Raw genomic sequence first — 19,900 nt, 5'->3', positions numbered from 1 at the left:
CCTAAACCCAACAAACCAATAAACAAAAAATTCTCTATATGTTTTCGAACTTTGGAAAATCAGAATTTCGGCTGAGCAGGGTCATGCCTGAGCTGCAGGTTCCTCATGCAGAACCTGCCACTCTCAGCTGTGTGACAGAGAAGGAAATAATTTAGAAATTATGTTTAACTATGGGAAAAGGGGGAATTCTGCTTGAGTTCTTCCCAGGCTCGGAGGGCTCCACTGTCCCTGCCTGGCCTGGCAGAGCCTCTGCAGCCAGATATGGTCTGAGTGACTCAGTTCAACTTCTGAAGAAGCTGAAATGTATTTCCTGTGCTTGAAAATATCTGTTTTTAGTTAATAAAATTGGTTTTTTACTGCATACTCTCAGTGCCAGCTGCTCCTCTGTATTTATCTCCCATTCTGCATCCCTTGAACCCAAGGGAAATCCCTCATGGAAAGGCCTGCAAAGAACCTGGGCTCGTGTTCCTCCTTCAGGGAAGGGATTTTAATATTTTTACAGCATTTTTCTTTCCTAATTGCTTCATTTGCAAGCCCTTTTCTGAGGGCCCTGCAGCACCCAGAGTATCTGAGGAGGAGAAATATCTGTTGATCAACCTGGAGCATCGACAAGCATTTATTCCAAACACTCCATTATTTCTGGAATAAACCCAACATTAAACTGCAGGAATAGCCACGAAGCGAGGCCTGGGAGAGGGTGCTGGGACAGAAATAGGCTGGAATCTCTCACTCTGGGTCAGGTGTTGGAGCTGGCTCCATGGCAAAGCTTCTCTCTTTTCCCATGGCATCAGGCAGGTGCCCGGCATCTCCTCTGGGATAAAAATGTGCTGGGAATGCAAAGGAGGGCTGGGCATTAATCCCTGCAGGGCTCGGAGTTAAAGGGGCAGCGCTGGTGAGAAGAACTCCCTGGGTACAGAATTGTTTCATGTGCAAAGATGATGAGAAAAGGAATTTAGTCCAAGTGAGCTGCGCTGGAGTTTGGTGGGGATCAGGTCAAAAATCAGCCTGGTGACAGCAGCAGCTTTTCCTCGGGTAACAACGCGGTTCCCTGTGGGATCTCAGCACCTCAGGACTGATGTGCAGAGTGGCCGAGACCACCCTTGGGGGGCTCGGGAGTCCTGGAATGTTGCCAGAAGTGTCTGGTGGCTGCACTTTGATCCTGCACAGGAGACGACACCTGTATGAGGATGGGAGGATCTCACTGGGTGAATGGTGAAGGGATAAGTTAATTAGAGTGTGAGACACAGGGTTTAGGATTTCGGTACAGGGGGGTCTAAAGAAGTAAGATGGAGGAATTGGGGCGTGTCCTGTCCTTCTTCTTCTTCTTCTTGGCCTCCATCTTCTGTGGTGATGGTGGCACTTTGGGATTGGTTATTACTAAAAGTGCACCGGTTAATAAGGGTAGAAGGTATTGGGGAAAAATTATAAATATTGTATACGTAATTTTGAGTATAAAGATAGGTGACCACCCCGGGGGCTCTCAGTGTGCTCATGGCTGGCTGCTGTGCAGACCTCTGTCGGGCCAAGAGAAAATCTTTTAGATAAACAATTAATAAACACCGAGACCGAGAAAAGATCAGAAGTCTCTTCTCGTCCTTTGAAGCATCGGCTCTTCAAGGCCATCCCTGGGCCTTTCCAGGCCACCTAAACAGCCGAGAAACCGACAGTTCCCAAAGCTGCTCTGGGCCAGGATGAGTCTCCTGTGGGTTAATTAGACAATTGCTGTGAGCTCTCGGAGGGTTTGCAATGCCCACTGTGTGAAGGATCACTCCAGAGCTCGAGCTCTGACCCCCGTTTGTTCTTGTTGCTGCAATTAAACGGGGCTCTTGATGAGAGATTCCACGGGAGGTCAAACTCATTAATGCCCGGATCAAACCCTCATGGCAACCTCCAAAGGGCTGCTCCTGCCCTCCCCTTCACCCTCTGGCAAAGTTCACATTCTCCTGTTGAAATTCAGCAGTGATGCTGTGGGGGTTTGGTTGCCAGAGGCCATAGGATGAAGCTGAAATGTAATTTTTGGCATTATGAGGTAGCCAGGAATGCTTCAGACTCTGGTGACAAGGTAGAAATCGTGGCAAGGTGTGGGAGAAAAGGGATCAGGGAAGATGCAAAGCTGCCCATCCAGACAAAATGGCAATATTTGTAATGCTGGCATTTTGTCTGAACTGTAGATTTTTGTTTCTTGGACTTCAAAAGAAAACAAGAAACCACTTTTATCTGAGTTTCCCTTTTTGAGTGGGTGCTTGTGAAGGCATTCTGTTTGTGTGTGTGCACCTGGTGCATGGATACCAAGGTGACAGATTCTCCAGAAATCCATCTGAAGAGCTGTCAGGCTATTAACTTACAGAATGAGCGGAGCAAAAAGGACAGAGCAGAAATTAAATTTAGCACTTGAGCATTTAAACTGCTCTGTCATTTGATAGAAATGGTTCCTTCCCCTTGTTCCTGCTGCTCTAAATTTTCGTTTCCTGACACATTGGCTCTGTCCTAGATGGCACTTTCTGATGTTCGGGGTTCCTGTGAAGTTTATTTTCAAACAAAACCAAGGCAAGAATAACTATTTTCATTTGGGTTGACAAATATTTTCTAACCTGAAGCTAATATTTTTAAAGGTTCAGGCTGTTGAACAATGAAAGCTGAAGCTGTGTCAGGTTGATTTAGAGATGTTTTTGTGGGGGTTTTTTTTGAGAGAGAACACGCTCGAAATTCACGCAGCTGAGTTTTAGTCACTGCCTTAGAGGATTTAATTTATATCTTATTTTTTAACATAAATATAGGGCCTCAGACAGGGAAATTCAGAGGATACTGATGGAGAATCGTGTCACAACATTTTCCCTGATTTGATTTCGTCACCGGAATTTTGCAAGCCGTGTCCTTTGGCTGCTGCTGGGCGTGTGTGGCCTGTGTGCTGTCCTGCACCTCGTCCCCTCCATCCCCAAAGGGCATTTTGGAAGCAGCATCGCCCCAAAAACTCTTTTAAATCAGTTTCCACTCGTGTGAAACTGAGCTAAAATCCCGACCAGTTTTGCTGCCACCTGCTGCTGCTGTGCTGCTGCTTTTTTGGCTGTTCCTCAATCCCCCTCCTCCTCCTTCTTCGGCTTCTCTGCGAGCAGTCAATTGGGAGAAAAAAAATTAAAAAAAAAAATCAAAAACCCAAACAAACAAACAAAAATTTATCAAAAAATCAAAACAAACAAACAAAAAAAATCAAACCCTCCCAAAAAATCAAAAACCCAAACAAACAAACAAAAAAAAATAAAAATCCAAGCAAACAAAAAAAAAAATCAAAAAAATCAAAACAAAAAAAAATCAAAAACCCAAACAAACAAAATAATCAAAAAATCAAAAACCCAAACAAACAAACTCAAAAAAAGAAACCAAACCAAAACCAAAAACAAAATGACAAAAAACCCAAAAAACGCCAAAAATCCACCAAAAGCAAAACAAAACCCCCCAAAACAACAAAAAGCTCCAAATAAATAACAAAAAACCCCCTAAAACAAACAAAACAAAGAGAGAAAAAGAAAGAAAAAAAATAAAAATTATTGTGAAAGGAGGCTGAAAGTCCAAGCTCGCTCGCTGACCCCTCTCGGGGTGGGCTGGCTGAGCAGGAAGGTGTGACAGAAAGGGGACAAAAAGGGACAAAAAGGGACAAAAGGGACAAGCCAGCCCAGTTGGCTCCTCCGGGAGGCTCTTCCCTCTCCTGCCCCTTTTTCCCGGCGGGTTTGCGGCCCTCGGTAACCCAAACCCCGCGCGTGTGTCGGGATTAGGAGCGGGCTCCCCTTGCGCCAGCTGCCCGCGCCGCCTCAGCCGCTGCTCAGACAGCGCAAGCTGCTCCTGCCGCTCCTTTTTCCCGGATTTTTATCGAGCCTTGTTCCTCCCCTCCCTCTGTTTCTCTCTCTCTGCCCTCCCCACAGCTCCACGCCGCTCCTCTCCATGCTTGCCTCGTCTCTCGAGAAGAAACCGCAGCCGAGTTTTCCCCGAGATTTTTCCTCCAAGGCAAAAGGGGGCCGGGGAGGGCGCTGAAAGCCGGCCGAGCCTTGTGGCAGGGCTGGACCTGCTCGGAGAGAGAGAGAGCGGGCAGGGCAAGGGAGGGACTTTTTGTAGAGCCGAGAAGGAGAAAAGAAACTCGAAACTTGTGACATGAGTGTGCCCCGGCCAGCGCGCTGGGTGCGCGGCGAGAGCACGTGAAGAACATGAGGTTTCCTGCTTGAGAGGGAGGGCAGGAGGAGGAGGAGGAGGAAGGAGGAAGGCGAGTTTGTGGCTTTGCGGTGTGGTTTACGCCGAGATCACAGCTCCGAGCGCCTGGGGGTGGGAGCAGAAGGAGGAAAAGGCGCCCGATGCCAGCTGCCAACATGACAGAGACGCTGCAGCTCCCGGCGCTGCGGGTCCCCGAGCAGCAGCAGGTGCTGGAGGGCGGCTGCGCCTGGTCCAGCTCGTCCACCCCGACCCTGCGCAGGAGGCGCTTCAAGATGAGGAGGATGAAGAACGTGCAGGAGCAGAGCCTGGAGGCCGGCAGGTGCCCGGAGTCGCCTTCCTCCAGCAAGGAATACCTGCAGCTCCCCTCCATTGAGATCACCCCGTCCAGTGACGAGGACACCCCCTGGTCCAACTGCTCCACTCCCAGCGCCTCCCCGCGCCGCAAGCGCTTCCTCCTTCGGAAGTGGCTGCGCGTCCGAGAGAAGAAGGAGTGCAGTGAGAGCAGGTAGGTCCTGTGCCCGCTCCCCTCCCTCCCACGCCGAGGGGATGCTGCCCAAAATAGCCTGGAAGGGTCTGGTGGTGCCCTGGATGCGGCTCCTCCCGCGCTTTGTCCTCGCCTGTTGGCTGCAGTGTGGCATGGTGTTGGTTGGATGTGCTGGTGCCAGAGGAAAAGGCCTGGGAGCTGTTTGGGAATGGCAGGACAAGGCTCTGTCCTTGCTTGTGGACACAGAGCCAGTGGGTGAGAAGTTTTAACCTCACTGAGGTGTCCTGAGGAGACCTGAAAGGAGTGACCTCTCTGGTGTAGCTTATTAATTTTTAAAGGACTTTCATCAATGAGTGCATGCCATTGAGGAGCTGATAATCCCAGTGTCCTGGTTTGAAAAGGAAGTGAGTTTTTTGGGATTGCTTTGCTCTATTCCTGGTCACATCTCACACCAGGGAACATATATTTTCACGCCAAACTGTGACACCCTCTCAGCAAGTTAGCATTGAAAACCATCTCTTGGTTTAGGAAATATTTCTGATTTTCACAGGTGTGGCAGTGATGCTGCCAAGCCCTGCCAGTGTTTTTGGGTGGTGCTCATTCCTACCATTGAGACTTCCCTTGCCATCCTCAGCCCAGTGCAAAGGGGGGACAGGAGGGACACACCAGCAGCCCAGTGGGTCTGTGTGTCAGGGTGGCTGGGCTCAGCCCCTGGCAGCTCTCCTGACCTGAAAGTCACACAGTCCTTTGGCTGGAAAGGACACAAATCACTCCCAAAGGCCTCCAGGAGCCTGTCAGCACCGGGAATGAGCGCCCAGGCATTGTAATTGTGTGGCCACAGGAGACAAAGCTGCGCCTTATGCAACCCTCTGCAGGGCACCCCACATGCTGGGGAATTAACTCTTCTTTAACGACCTACATGCACTGGAATTAACTCTTCACATTCTACATCCACTGGAATTAACTCTTTAACAATCTCTAGCACTGGAATTAACTCTTCCTTTACAATCTACATGCTCTGGAATTAACTCTTTAACAATCTGCATGCACTGAAATTAACTCTTTAACAATCTGCATGCACTGGAATTAAGTCTTCCTTTAACATCTACCTGCACTGGAATTAACTCTTCCTTTAACATCTACCTGCACTGGAATTACTCTTCCTTTAACAATCTGCATGCACTGGAATTAACTCTTCTTTAACAATCTACATGCACTGGAATTACTCTTCCTTTAACATCTACGTGCACTGGAATGAACTCTTCCTTTACAATCTGCATGCACTGGAATTAACTCTTCCTCTAACTACATAACTCCTCCTTTAACAGTCTGCCTTTCCTGAAGGCCCCAACCCCACAAGACACTTTAAAGATTTCTCCAAGAAACTTATATAAATTTATAAATCAGGCTTGGTGTGGGCCAAGTTTTCTCCCACTGTTTGCAGCTCCTGTGCAGCTGATCTGTGGGGTTGTTTTTAAAGGATGTGTTGAACTTCCAGAAAAAGAGAAAACTTTGACATTTCTGCACCCACCAAACCACACTGACTCACTGCTGTGGTGTTGAGTGTTCTCAGGGCAGAGCTTTGAATATCCACTCTGATTATCTGATAATTTCTTCTTTCATCAGGTCCCTTTAGCAAGGTCAGTCTGTCAGCTTATTAATTTTTAAAGAACTTTCATCAATGAATTCATGCCGTTGAGGAGCTGATAATCCCTCTCAGCAAGTTAACATTGAAAACCATCTCTTGGTTTAGGAAATATTTCTGATTTGGGAAATACTTTTGATTTGGGAAACATTTCTGATTTAGGAAATATTTCTGATTTGGGAAACATTTCTGATTTAGGAAATATTTCTGATTTGGGAAATACTTCTGATTTAGGAAATATTTCTGTGGTGCAAGCAGAGATTCAGGCACAGCGCACAAAATGTGAAAGATAATGCACGAGGCACGTGCTGAAGTGTCAGAATATTGAAGTTATGGTCACAGGTTCAGACGATGAAGGATCCAATCCTCCAACTGAAGGACTTAATTTGAATTTTTTCATTGTGAATGAGTTTCAGGCAGGCCGAGCTGTTTATTTTGGTGTGAAGGTGGAAGAAAGAACTTGTACATTTCCTTGAAATGTACATTTCCTTGTACATTTCTCGTTTACAAATGTTGCCATGCTGACAATTTCCTGCTTATTCATCCCCAAGGGATTTTTGGGTGATGTTTCCCAAGCAGTGACTGGAAGGGAGGCGGAGTGGGGGACGGCTTAGGTGGCATTAGCACAACAAAACCAGCCTGGCATCTCCTTTCTTCACCTGCAACGGGCTCCAGATCTATCCTTTCTGCCACGGTGTTTGCAAATGGAATTTTCCCTCCCTAGCCCAGGTGGAAAAGCCGGGTTTGGTCACAGGGCTGAGCCTCGAGCTGTCAGAGTGCAGGGATCAGCCCTGGGCTCTCCCACCACAGCAGAGCAAACAGCACAGGGGAGCGTGGGGAAAACGCCAATCACTTGGTTTTGGGATTTTAGAAGTTCAATAGTAATAAAATTGTTATAAAAATAGTAATAAAAAAGTTGGGCAATTAGGATTTAGGACAATACAAGACAATAAAAACAAAGAGTTATGGACAGGCCAGGTACCTCCTTCTGGGCAAAATAAGCCCAAAAACGGACCCACCTTAACAGAGGATTAACCCTTAAAAGCAACAACCTATTGTATATTCATACACCTCATCCATGATGCATAAATTCCATTCAAACACAGGATTCTGTCTGGGCAGTGTCAGCTTCTTCTTCTAAATCCTGACAGCTCTTCAGGGCTGAGCAAGGCAGGAAGAAGTTCATTCTTCTCATAATGGAGCAACAAATTCTCTTTTTCTGAAAGATTTAGGTGTCCTGTGGCTGCTATCTCACTTCAAGTACCTCATTCCTCTCTTTTAAAAAAAGTATCTTATGTAATAGTTTCTATTTTAACATTATGTTATAACCTAAAACCATATTTAACACACAACTTAAGAAAATTAACACAGTATTGCTTTCGAACATAACACATATAACATTCATTTGAATATTTGCAAAAAGCCAATCATAAAATACACATTTTTCAGAAGCAGAACCTGTGGGGAGCTGGCCATGGAAAAGGTGATAAACCTTGAGGGGTTTCTGGCATTCATTTGACAGACCTGGGGTAAACTTTGCTGTGCCCTGAGTAAAACGTAACTTTTGCAGGACAAGAAGCCGTTTTGCTATAAAACAGAAATTGCCTGTTTGCTGCTTTATCAGGGTCACACAGAGCACCTGCTCTGTCCTGCTGTGCCACTGCTGCTGGTGACAGATGCTCCCAGTGTCACCTTTGTGCCATCTGATGTTTGAGGGCAGCAGGGACAGCTGTGCTGTGTCACCCCGTTCTTCTGAGCTCTTCCAAGCCTTCTGATGTTTACAGTCTGGTAATGAAGTTTCTCACACACTTTTATGTAAATAATTATTGTTTTACACTCTTTTCTGGAAGCAGAAAAAATTAATAGACTGTTAGTTTGTCCAGTGTCTTTGAGGAAGTAGCATTTTCATCCTCCAATCCACTATCACTTTTAAGAGTTTATAAATATTAGAGTAAGAAAATAAACTGTCCCTTCTTCTTCCCTTAGAGTTCCAGTGTCTGCATTGTTTTATTTTGTGTCCTATTGCAGCAGCTGAGGGCTTTGTGCAGCAGCTCACTCACCAAGCTTTCATGCCATCATTCACCTGCTGTTCAGTGACAGAGCTTGGCCTGCCCGGTGTCCCAGGTGTCCCCAGCGTGTGCTGGGAGTGCAGGCACCCCGTGAGTGTGCAAATCCCCAAATCCCACCTGGTGAAGGCAGCAGCCATCAGGCTGTGCCCCCCGCTGGAGGAACAAACAGAAATAAACACAGCTTGCTCCCAGTCACTCCATTTCTCTGGCTGAGTTGCCATCAAGCTGCTGGGTCACCGTCACATTTTCTGAAAAATCCCTTCACCAGGATTTCTTCTCCTGGGAAACTGAGAAACCTCAGAGAAAAATGAAAACAACAATTATCTGATTTGCTTCTCCTGTGTTTTGCTGCTTTGGAATGTGTTTGGACATTGTTTATCCAACAGCTGCTTGTTTGATTGGTTTCATGTGAATTGTTTTGATTTAATGACCAATCACAGCCAAACTGTGTTGGGACTCTGGAAGCAGTCATGAGTTTTTATTATCAACCTTGTTAAACCTTCTGTCTGTATCCTTTCTCTATTCTTTAGTATAGTTTTAGTATAGCATAATATAATACAATGTCATATAATATAATACAATATAATGTAATACAATGTAATATAATACAATGTAATACAATGTAATATAATACAATGTAATATAATATAATGTAATATAATATAATATAATATAATATAATATAATATAATATAATATAATATATCATAATATAATATAATATAATATGATGTAATACACTGTAATACAATACAATACAATGTAATATAATGTGATATGATGTGATATAACATAACATAACATAACATAACATAACATAACATAACATAATATAATATAACATAATATAATATAATATAATATAATATAATATGATGTAATACAATGTAATACAATACAATACAATGTAATACAATACAATGTAATATAATATAATGTGATACGATGTGATATGATATAATATAATATAATATAATATAATATAATATAATATAATACGATGTAATACAATGTAATATAATATGTGATACGATGTGATATAATATAATATAATATAATATAATTAATATAATATAATATAATGTAACATAATATTACATAATATGATGTAATACAATGTAATACAATGCAATACAATGTAATATAATGTGATACGATATAATATAATATAATATAATATAATATAATATAATATAATAATATAACATAACAATATCCTTTTAAGAACATGGAGTCAGATTCACTCATTTCCCCCCTCGTCCTGGGGACCCAGCAAATTCAACGCTGCTGGAATTTCATTTTTGGAGCCTGGCACTTTTATTTCTGTCCCCTGGGCAGGTGCCTGCTTGGTGGCAGGGTTTTCCCAGCAAACCTGGCGGGGATCAGGCTGTGCTGCAGCCGAGCTGCTCCTTGCTCTGCCCCCATGGCCCCGAGCAAGAGCTCTGTGACCATTGGCATACAGCGAATAAACAAACCATTTCAGATCTCCAGTGCTCCAGGTCTGCTTTTCTCACCCGGAAACTGCCACGTGCTGGTTAGTTTTTAACAGCCTGGGTAACTGTGGGCTCTGTTTTACTAAAGAAACAGAAAGAGGCATGTGCTGGTTAGTTTTTAACAGCCTGGGTAACTGTGAGCTCTGTTTTAATAAAGAAAGAGAAAGAGGCATGTGCTGGTTAGTGTTTAACAGCCTGGGTAACTGTGAGCTCTGTTTTAATAAAGAAAGAGAAAGAGACATGTGCTGGTTAGTTTTTAACAGCCTGGGTAACTGTGCGCTCTGTTTTTATAAAGAAACAGAAAGAGACATGTGCTGGTTAGTTTTTAACAGCCTGGGTAACTGTGCGCTCTGTTTTTATAAAGAAACAGAAAGAGACATGTGCTGGTTAGTTTTTAACAGCCTGGGTAACTGTGAGCTCTGTTTTAATAAAGAAAGAGGCATGTGCTGGTTAGTTTTTAACAGCCTGGGTAACTGTGAGCTCTGTTTTACTAAAGAAAGAGAAAGGAAACATCCAGAATGATAATAAAATGTCGTGACTGACCAGAGTCATGACACAGCTGGGCTGGGATTGGTCATTAATTAAAAATAATTCACGTGGAACCAATCAAAGATGCAGCTGTTGGTGAGCAACCTCCAGACCACATTCCAAACACTCAGATAATTATTGTTTCTGTTTACATTTCTTTTCTTTTTCGGGCTTTTCAGTCCTGGCAAAGGGATTTTTTAGAAAATGTGACAGTGACAGGCCAAATCTGTTTTTCTCACCTAGAGACTCCCACGTGCTGCTTAATTTTTAACAGCCTGGATAATTAATTTCGCTTTGTTTCCCTGCAGGGTCTCTAAGCGCTGCCAGAGCAGGAGGGAGAATGTTCTTTTCCTTCCATACAACCCCAGGGAGGGCTGGGGGAGCCTTCCCTGCCCCTGGCACTCTGTGTTCAGGGTGAGAGAGCAGGAAGGCAATTCCTGGGGGCAGGACTGTCCCTGGAACCTGTCCTTGCTCCAAGAGTGAGCGCCCAAACCTCAAGGTTGCTCTACAGATGATAAATATGATTTTTTTTTTTTTTTTTTTATGAGGGATGCAGACAGCTCCTCGCCTCCCATCATTTCCCAGCCAGGTAATGAAGTTACTTACCTTTACAAACCACAAACCCTGCACGCAGCTACACAATATTTTTTATTTTTATTATTTATCAGGACATGCTGATGTTTCTCTCTTCAATCTGGTGGCATTTTGCTGTGCATGCAGCCTGCATGCATTATTGATGTGGCCATAAGGCACTTGATCAACTTGAATTTATTATTTACCTCTCCAAGCCGGCCTTGCCTGTAATTTCAGGACCTGCACGTGATTTTTGGGGCAAGAATTGCTGAGTTGATCATTCAGGCTTCGATTTAAGGGCAGGTCTCCCTTTGGCCTAAGAGCGGGGCTGGTTAAGGGTGAAATGTTGGTGCTGCAGAAAATGCAAAACTTGGGGATTTTGTGGTGCAGCAGTTCTTGACACTTGTGTAGGTGAATTTCCTCACGTTTGGTTTCTGCTGGAAACCCTGACTATGGATTCACCCAAAAGGAAAGACTTGTCTGAGTCCTAAAGTGCCTCTAACCCATTAAAAATGAAGAGTATTATGAGAAGAATTCCATCCCAGCTCAGCAAAGTGTCTGTGCTGAGGAGCTGGAGGTTTCTGGAGCTGCCAACTACGCAAATGTGGAGGTTTTTCAGATGAAATCCTGATAACTTATCTCAAAGCGTGGAACAAATGAGGGGAGGCTCCAGCACTGCTCAGCACTGGGCTCTGAGGCTGCTTCCCTTCACGTTCTGAGGTAAAAATTCCCATTTTTTCCTTAAAAAAACTTTTTCTTAATCCCTCTAGTGATATCAATTAGTTAACAGTGAATTGATTTGTTGGAACTTGAGCTAAAGTTATTTACAAATTGGTGGCTTGGATATTTTGAATTGGCTTATAAAGGTAAACGAGCCTTTAATTTCAAGCAGCCCTTCCTTAATTAAACTGAAATTCACTCTGAGGATTCCTGGGAATAAATTAATGGTCATTCCCCTTTTTCTGACTTCAACAGGTGTGGGAAACATTGTGGTATTTTCTAGAGGAAAAATCCTGAGTGATGTGATTTATTCTTTTTCCCCCTAAGAAACTGCTGATGGTGAAAAGTAAAAAAAACAAAATAAATGCAAGATTAAGGTTATAGATCCCCTTCAATCATGGAAAAGTGATCCAAGTCCTTGGGAATATCATGGAGAAGTATTTGGGAACATCATGGAGGAGATTCCTGGGGTGTTTGGGCAGCCCTGGGTGGTTTTGGTCACTCTGTTCCGAGAAGCTGCAGAATGAGCAGCTCCAAATTTTGCACTTCTCGGTTTTTGCTGAACTTCCCCTTTCCAGCCGTGCTTAGGAGGGCAGGAACTGGGGCTGCTCCTCTCTGAGAACTGGGAAGTGGGCGTGCTCTGGGCTCGCTCATTTCTGCTGAAATTCCCGTAAAAAAAATCTCATTTGTGTGCAGAACTGACGGCTGCACTGGGATTTCATTGTGGAAGTGGAAAATGCCTTTTTTCCCCCCATTTCTGCTTGTAGCTGGAGCTGTTAATTGAGGATTTTGGGAAGACAAGTGGCTCATGGTCTCTGAGGGATTCAGCTGCTTTTCCCTGCTTTTGGTGGCTCTGGAAAACCCATGAGCACAAACCTGAGTGATGTGATTTTAATTTTTTTTTTTTTTTTTTTTTGGTCATTCCATTAATTTTTAATGGTCATTCCCCTTTTTCTCGCTTCAACATGTGTGGAAAATATTGTGGTATCTTCTAGAGGAAAAATCCTGAGTGATGTGATTTGATTTTTCCCTAAGAAACTGCTGATTGTGATAAGTAAAAAAAACAAAAAAAACTGTAAGGTGATGGTTTTAGATCCTCTTCCATTATGGAAAAATGATCCAGGGATATCTGTGGGGTTCTTTAGGAATATCTCTGTGGTGCCTCTTTGAATCTGAAATTCCAAAACACACAAATGACGCCTTGGTAGCAACTCAGCATTAATGGAACTTTTTCCTTTTTGAACCTGCAGGTTCAAATGAGGCCTAAAGTGCTCCGCAAAAAAGTGATTTTTTGTTTTGTTTTGTTCTGTTTTTTTCTGGTCATTCCGTTCATTTTAATGGTTATTCTCCCTTTTCTGACTTCAACATGTGTGGAAAATACTGTGGTATCTTCTAGAGGAAAAATCCTGAGTGATGTGATTTTATTTTTCCCTAAGAAACTGCTGATTGTGATAAGTAAAAAAACAAAAAAAAACCTGTAAGATGATGGTTTTAGATCCTCTTCCATTATGGAAAAATGATCCAGGGATATCTATGGGGTTCTTTAGGAATATCTCTGTGGTGCCTTTTTGAATCTGAAATTCCAAAACACACAAATGATGGCTTGGTAGCAACTCAGTAGCAACTTGGTAGCATTAATGTAACTTTTTCCTTTTGGAACCTGAAGGTTCAAATGAGGTCTAAAAGGCTCCCAAAAAAGTGATTTTTTTGTTTTGTTGTTTTGTTGGTGGTTTTTTTTTTTTTTGGTCATTCCATTCATTTTAATGGCAATTCTCATTTGTGGAAAATATTGTGGTATTTTCTAGAGGAAAAATCCTGAGTGATGTGAATTTTTTTTTTTCCCCTAAGAAATTGCTGATTGTAAAAAACCAAAAACCTGCAAGATTAAGGTTATAGATCCTCTTCCATTACAGAAAAGTGATCCAGGGATATCTATGGAATATCTGTGGGGTTCTTTAGGAATATCTCTGTGGTGCCTCTTTGAATCTGAAATTCCAAAACACACAAATGACGCCTTGGTAACAACTCAGCATTAATGGAACTTTTTCCTTTTTGAACCTGCAGGTTCAAATGAGGCCTAAAGTGCTCCCCAAAAAAGTGATTTTTTATTTTTTTTTTCTTTCTTATCTGCTGCCTCCCTGTCTCCTGAGGGTGCTGATGTGCTTTTTGTTGGGACTGCAGATTTTCTGCCATTTGTTTCTGGTAGTCTGTGCCAGAATTCCACCAGCCCTGTTTTATTAATTTATTTTAATTTTTGGGGGGGAAGTTTTGTTGTTTTTTTTTTTTAGTTTTGGGGGTTTTTTGGTGATTTTTTGTTTTGTTTGGGGGTTTTTTTGTGTTTTTTTTTTTTTGGGGGGGGGGTTGTTTGTTTGTTTTGGGATTTTTTTTCCTTTTTTTTTTTGGCTGAACCTCACTGCCTTTGCGCAGCACTCTGTGGTTTTATTTCAAAATATTTGCCTTCCAGTATTTGTGTGCTTTAGGGTGACCAATCCCCCAATAGCATTAAATAGGAATGATTTACAAACATCCCGGGACTGAAATGCTGTTGATCTTATCTGGTCAGCAAATATTTGCCATTGGGCCATCCAGATCCTGCCCTGCCTGTGGAATTTAACAATTAATTCCCATTTTCCTTATCTCCGTGGCTTTCCAGGGGTTCTGTTTCCAGCCGGAGGAAACAGAAGAACATTCTGCTGTCGGTGTGTAAATAAGATGTTGGTGAAAGGGCTCGTCCGGCCCGCTGGGAGGCTGGGGTTGATGTGTTGATGTTTTTCTTTGTGAAATGAATGAGGGGAGAGGAGAGGGCTCGGCCACGCTGCCCCTTGTAACCCTTTGCAAGTGATTTATTAGAAATACGGATATTGATCTAGTGATTTATTAAAATCAGCAAGTGATTTATTAAAAACATGGATATTGATCTAGTACTGATATCCAACTGTGAGGGATAAAAACTCTTTAACAGTTTGGAGTTAGAAATTGTTTGTTTTTTGTGGGATAGCTCCCAAATGCACACCACAATTTACAGGTGATTACAGAGTCCTTTTATCCATACAGGTACTGAATACCCAAAATACAAATATTCATCACTTTGGTACATCCCATTCCCAATATGGATATTGATCTAGTACCGATATCCAAAAACTCTCTAACTAAAAGTTTAAAGTTACAAAGTGAATGTTTATTGTGGGATAGCTCCCAAATACACACCACAATTCACAGGTGATTACAGAGTCCTTTTATCTGTACAAGTATTGAATACCCAAAATACAAATATTCATCACTTTGGTACATCCCATTCCCAACATGAGTATTGATCCAGTACCAATATCCAAAAACTCTCTAACTAAAAGTTTAAAGTTACAAAGTGTTTGTTTATGGTGAGATAGCTCCCAAATGCACACCACAATTTACAGGTGATTACAGAGCCCTTTTATCCATACAGGTACTGAATACCCAAAATACAAATATTCATCACTTTGGTACATCCCATTCCCAATATGGATATTGATCTGGTACCGATATCCAAAAACTCTCTAACTGAAAGTTTAAAGTTACAAAGTGAATGTTTATTGTGGGATAGCTCCCAAATGCACACCACAATTTACAGGTGATTACAGAGCTCTTTTATCTATACATAATACCCAAAGCCTTACAAATAAATGGGTTAATTAAACAAAGTGAATATAAAATTCTCAGCCGGGTTCAGACCTGGAATTCTCACTAAAAGCTGGAACCTTTTTTTTGTTTTTTTGTGTTTTTTTTTTTGATAATGCCCCAAACTCTTTCACTGATCCCATTTTCCAGCTCTTTCTATCCTATTTCTTCCCTTATCCCACTCATCCTTCACTGTGGAAAAATAAATAAAAAATCCTTGGATTAAAATTCTACCAAAAACCCCTGGAGGCAGAAAAGCACAGTGGGTTCCTCACCCACACCTGGAGGGCACAGGAGTTCCAGAAGGTTCTTGGTGTGCAGACATCGACCCGAGTGCCTGAACCTTGTGAAATCCTGGTAAATATCTTCTGCTGAGCCCTGAAAGGCTGTTCATGCATAAAATCAGAGATCCTGGCTCTGCCTCATCCTTCAGAGACTGAAATCTCGGAATAAAATGAGACTTTTCTGCCTTTTAAAGTGAATATTAATAGTACAAAATCTGGTGTATGGCTCAGAACTTCCCAAGTGCAAGAGAAATATTGAAATATTTAAGGCAACAGCAGCAAAATTCGAATTTGCTTCAAACAAAGTGTGTGGGATTGGAACACCTGGGTTTAGTCAGTAGAAAAATGGGATTTTTGTACTGGGTAAATTGCTTGGTGGAGGAGTGCTGGAAGCAGAACCTTCAAAGATTTAACTGTTAGAAGGCCTGGTTAATCTCTGTTGAGGATTTTTCTTCATTTTCTAAACTAATAATTAATGAGTTGGCATGAGAATTAAGGAAAAACCACAGGGCACAAAGCTGAAGGTATTTTTATTGTCTTAGAAATTATAGGAACAAAAGGAACACCCTGAGCCCCCTTTCCAAATTCAAGTTTATCACTGCTGAGCTTAGGAATGAAGATTTAAACCTTTTCCAAATTCAAGTTTAAGCCTTGTCCAAATTCAGGTTTAAACCTTGTCCAAATTCAGGTTTAAACCTTTATCAAGTTCAAGTTTAAACCTTCTCCAAATTCAAGTTTAAACCTTGTCCAAATTCAGTTTTATCACTGCTGAGCTTAGGAATGAAGATTTAAACCTTTTCCAGATTCAAGTTTAAACCTTGTCCAAATTCAAGCTTAAACCTTTTCCAAATTCAGGTTTAAACCTTTTCCAAATTCAAGTTTAAGACTTGTCCAAATTCAGGTTTAAGCCTTTATGAAGTTCAAGTTTAAACCTTGTCCAAATTCAAGTTTAAACCTTTTCCAAATTCAAGTTTAAATCTTGTCCAAATTCAGGTTTAAACCTTGTCCAAATTCAGGTTTAAACCTTGTCCAAATTCAAGTTTAAATCTTGTCCAAACTCAAGTTTAAACCTTTTCCAAATTCAGGTTTAAACCTTTTCCAAATTTAAGCTTAAATATTTTCCAAATTCAGGTTTATCACTGCTGAGCTTAGGAAGGAGAGGATCAGTTTTGCTGATTTCCTGACAGTTTTATCCAGCTTTTTTGACTTTCTCCGTGGATACAAAATTCTGTCTGAGCACTTCTTTCCTTGTTATTCCTCAGAACAAATCCCACCTTTCTTTCGTCTCCTGTCATTATCCCGTGTTTTAAATTGCCATCACACACTTCCAAAGGAACACTTAATAGCAGGTTATCCTCCAGTGGACTGAAAAACATCACAAAACAACAGGCTCTGAGCATTTTAGTGAATTTAACAGCTTCACTGCCTAATAACCAGAAAGTTGAAATAATTTTATGTTGTGTAAAAAGCTCCCAAAGCTTTCTGCAAGGCACAGATAATGCTGAAAGGGACAGGTGGGTAAAAAGTGTTTGGTTTTTTTTTTTATTTTTTTTTTCTGTTGAGTTTTTAATTCCTCACAATCTGGAGCTGAGGTGTTGAATTTCAATGAGCTGCAATGCCCGGCTTCTGTTAAATTTTAAACCTTCATTTGGAATGTGAACTTTGTGGGGTGGATGGGGAGGAGGAGAGGTCTAAGGTTCAGCTGAGCTGTCCCAAAGGGAGTTTGCACGTGGTGCTGGCTGGGGACAGTCTGAGAATTCTCTTTGGGTGAGTTTGGCTCCATCTGAACTGAAATTGGAGATTTTCTGCATAGATTTTCTGTGCAGAAAGAAAAAAATTAGAGAAATAATCTCTGCAATGCTTCCTCTGATCAAAAAAAAAAGGGGAACTCCTCAGGCAGAGGAAGGTAAATGTGGTTCCCTCTCTGCTCTCCATAATGACACTCAAAAATGCAAAAAAAAATAATTATTTGCTTTTAGAAATGCATTTTTCTTACCCAGCTGTTCATTTACAGCTCAGAAGTGCAAGAAAAAGCTTTATTTGCTTTATTTGCTTTATTTGCTGCTCCCAGCACTGCTGGCCTGGGACAGTCTGGGAATTCTCCTTGGGTGAGTTTGGGTCCACCTGAACTGAAATGGGAAATTTTGCTGGGGAGGTTTTTCTGTGCAGCAAGAAGAAATTAGAGAAATTATCTCTGCAGTGCTTCCTCTGATCAAAAAGGGAAATTCTTTGAGAGAAAAATTTAAATGTGGTTCCCTCTCTGCTCTTCCTCAGTCCACTGGGCCACAGTGAAGCTGAGAAATTCAAGAAAAAGCTTTATTTGCTTTTAGGAATGTCTTGTTCTTACCCAGCTGTTGATCTACAGCTCAGAAATGCCAGAAAAATCTTTATTTGCTTTTAGGAACGCACTGTTCTTCCCCAGCTGTTGATTTACAGAATTCAGAGTGAAGAATTCTCCTTCCCTTCTTGCAGGAGTTTTGTGCTTTCCTGAGCCCAGCCTCCCAGGCTGATTTCTATATTGGATTTCCAAGGATTTTTGTAACTATTGATCACTAATTTCACTTTTCTGAAGGTTCAGCCTGCTCTCCCCTCTCTCGTGGCTGTGTCAATGTTTGTCCCACGCTCTGGAGCGGCACAAAGAGGGGACGTTGTGTCCCAAAAGTGTCCCCAAGCCAGGCGCTGTGCTCTCACAAAGGTCATTTTCAATAAGGGGGAGCCCCTGATGGCCCCCGAGAAGCAGCTGGTAAAATGAAGGTGGTGGAGAAAATATTGAATGAAATTCAGATTAATTGGCTTTTTATTCCTTAAAGAAACTGCAAATTCTTTGGCAAAAACAGAGGGGAGAAGAGAAAACCCATCCCTTTCTTTGTTAAAATTGTCAATATAATTTAATGTATCAATTTATCAATTTAATTTATCAATTATCAAGTTCAATTATTACACTTCATGAAAATGTGCTATTTGTTTAAATTATCAATACAATTTAATGGATCAATATAATTTATAAATTTAATTTATCAATTATCAAGTGTAATTATTACACTTTATGGAAAGGTGCTCTTTGTTTAAATTATCAATATAATTTAATGGATCAATTCAATTTATAAATTTAATTCATAAATTACCAAGTTTAATTATTACACTTCATGGAAATGTGCTATTTGTTTAAATTATCAATACAATTTAATGTATCAATTTAATTTATCAATTATCAAGTGTAATTATTACACTTTATGAAAGGTGCTCTTTGTTTAAATTATCAATATAATTTAATGGATCAATATAATTTATAAATTTAATTCATAAATTACCAAGTTTAATTATTACACTTCATGGAAATGGGCTATTTGTTTAAATTATCAATATAATTTAATGGATCAATATAATTTATAAATTTAATTTATCAATTATCAAGTGTAATTATTACACTTCATGGAAAGTCGCTTCTTGTTTAAATTATCAATATAATTTAATGTATCAATATAATTTATAAATTTAATTCATAAATTACCAAGTTTAATTATTACACTTCATGGAAATGGGCTATTTGTTTAAATTATCAATATTATTTAATATATCAACTTAATTTATCAATTTAATTTATCAATTTAATTTATCAATTATCAAGTGTAATTATTACACTTCATGGAAATGGGCTATTTGTTTAAATTACCAATATTATTTAATATATCAACTTAATTTATCAATTTAATTTATCAATTACCAAGTTTAATTATTACACTTCATGGAAATATGTTATTTGCACTTTTGGTGCTGTTTCCCCCCAAAATAAACGCTACTGGATAAAAATTGCTCTTTAGAATGACAAGACGCAATTTGGCGGAGGTTTATTTTATCCCACATTTGTATTTCTGTGATATGCAGGTCTGTGACTGCCAGCAGTGACACACAATTAAATGAGTTTTATTTAACATTTTGATGCTGCCAATAGAGAAATTCATCCCAGTGTGAGTTTCCAGAAACCCTGAGCAGCCCCTACAGCACAAAGGTGCAGGAAATTCAATTATCGCCCACAAAACGCCCGTTCCAGGGGGCACAGTGACATCTTGTGGGCTCGGCTTGCAAGGCTGCCCAGAAATTCAGTCAAAAGTTGGTTTTTTACTGATCTTTTCTACTTCTACCCGGGACCGGGGAGGGTATGAACACCCAGCAGCTCGGTGTTGGAAAGTTTGGCCATAGGAAATGCTGTCCAGGGGATGTGCAAGGTCGTTTTTATATTTCAGGGAAGT

At 41.1% G+C, this 19,900-nt stretch overlaps 1 protein-coding gene across 1 annotated transcript in view; it reads left to right on the top strand.

The window, feature by feature from the left end:
* The first annotated feature begins 4,340 nt into the window (after positions 1-4,340).
* The window catches only part of GRAMD1B (GRAM domain containing 1B), a 128,069-nt gene continuing 112,509 nt past the window's right edge, over positions 4,341-19,900 (top strand). Inside the window, exon 1 of the mRNA XM_058818971.1 lies at positions 4,341-4,705. Within this exon, the coding sequence (XP_058674954.1) occupies positions 4,341-4,705 (365 nt within the window). The remainder of the gene's footprint in view (positions 4,706-19,900) is intronic.

Source organism: Ammospiza caudacuta, chromosome 23, assembly GCF_027887145.1.
Source record: "Ammospiza caudacuta isolate bAmmCau1 chromosome 23, bAmmCau1.pri, whole genome shotgun sequence".
Lineage (NCBI taxonomy): Eukaryota > Metazoa > Chordata > Aves > Passeriformes > Passerellidae > Ammospiza > Ammospiza caudacuta.
This window is presented reverse-complemented; position numbering and strand designations above follow the sequence as displayed.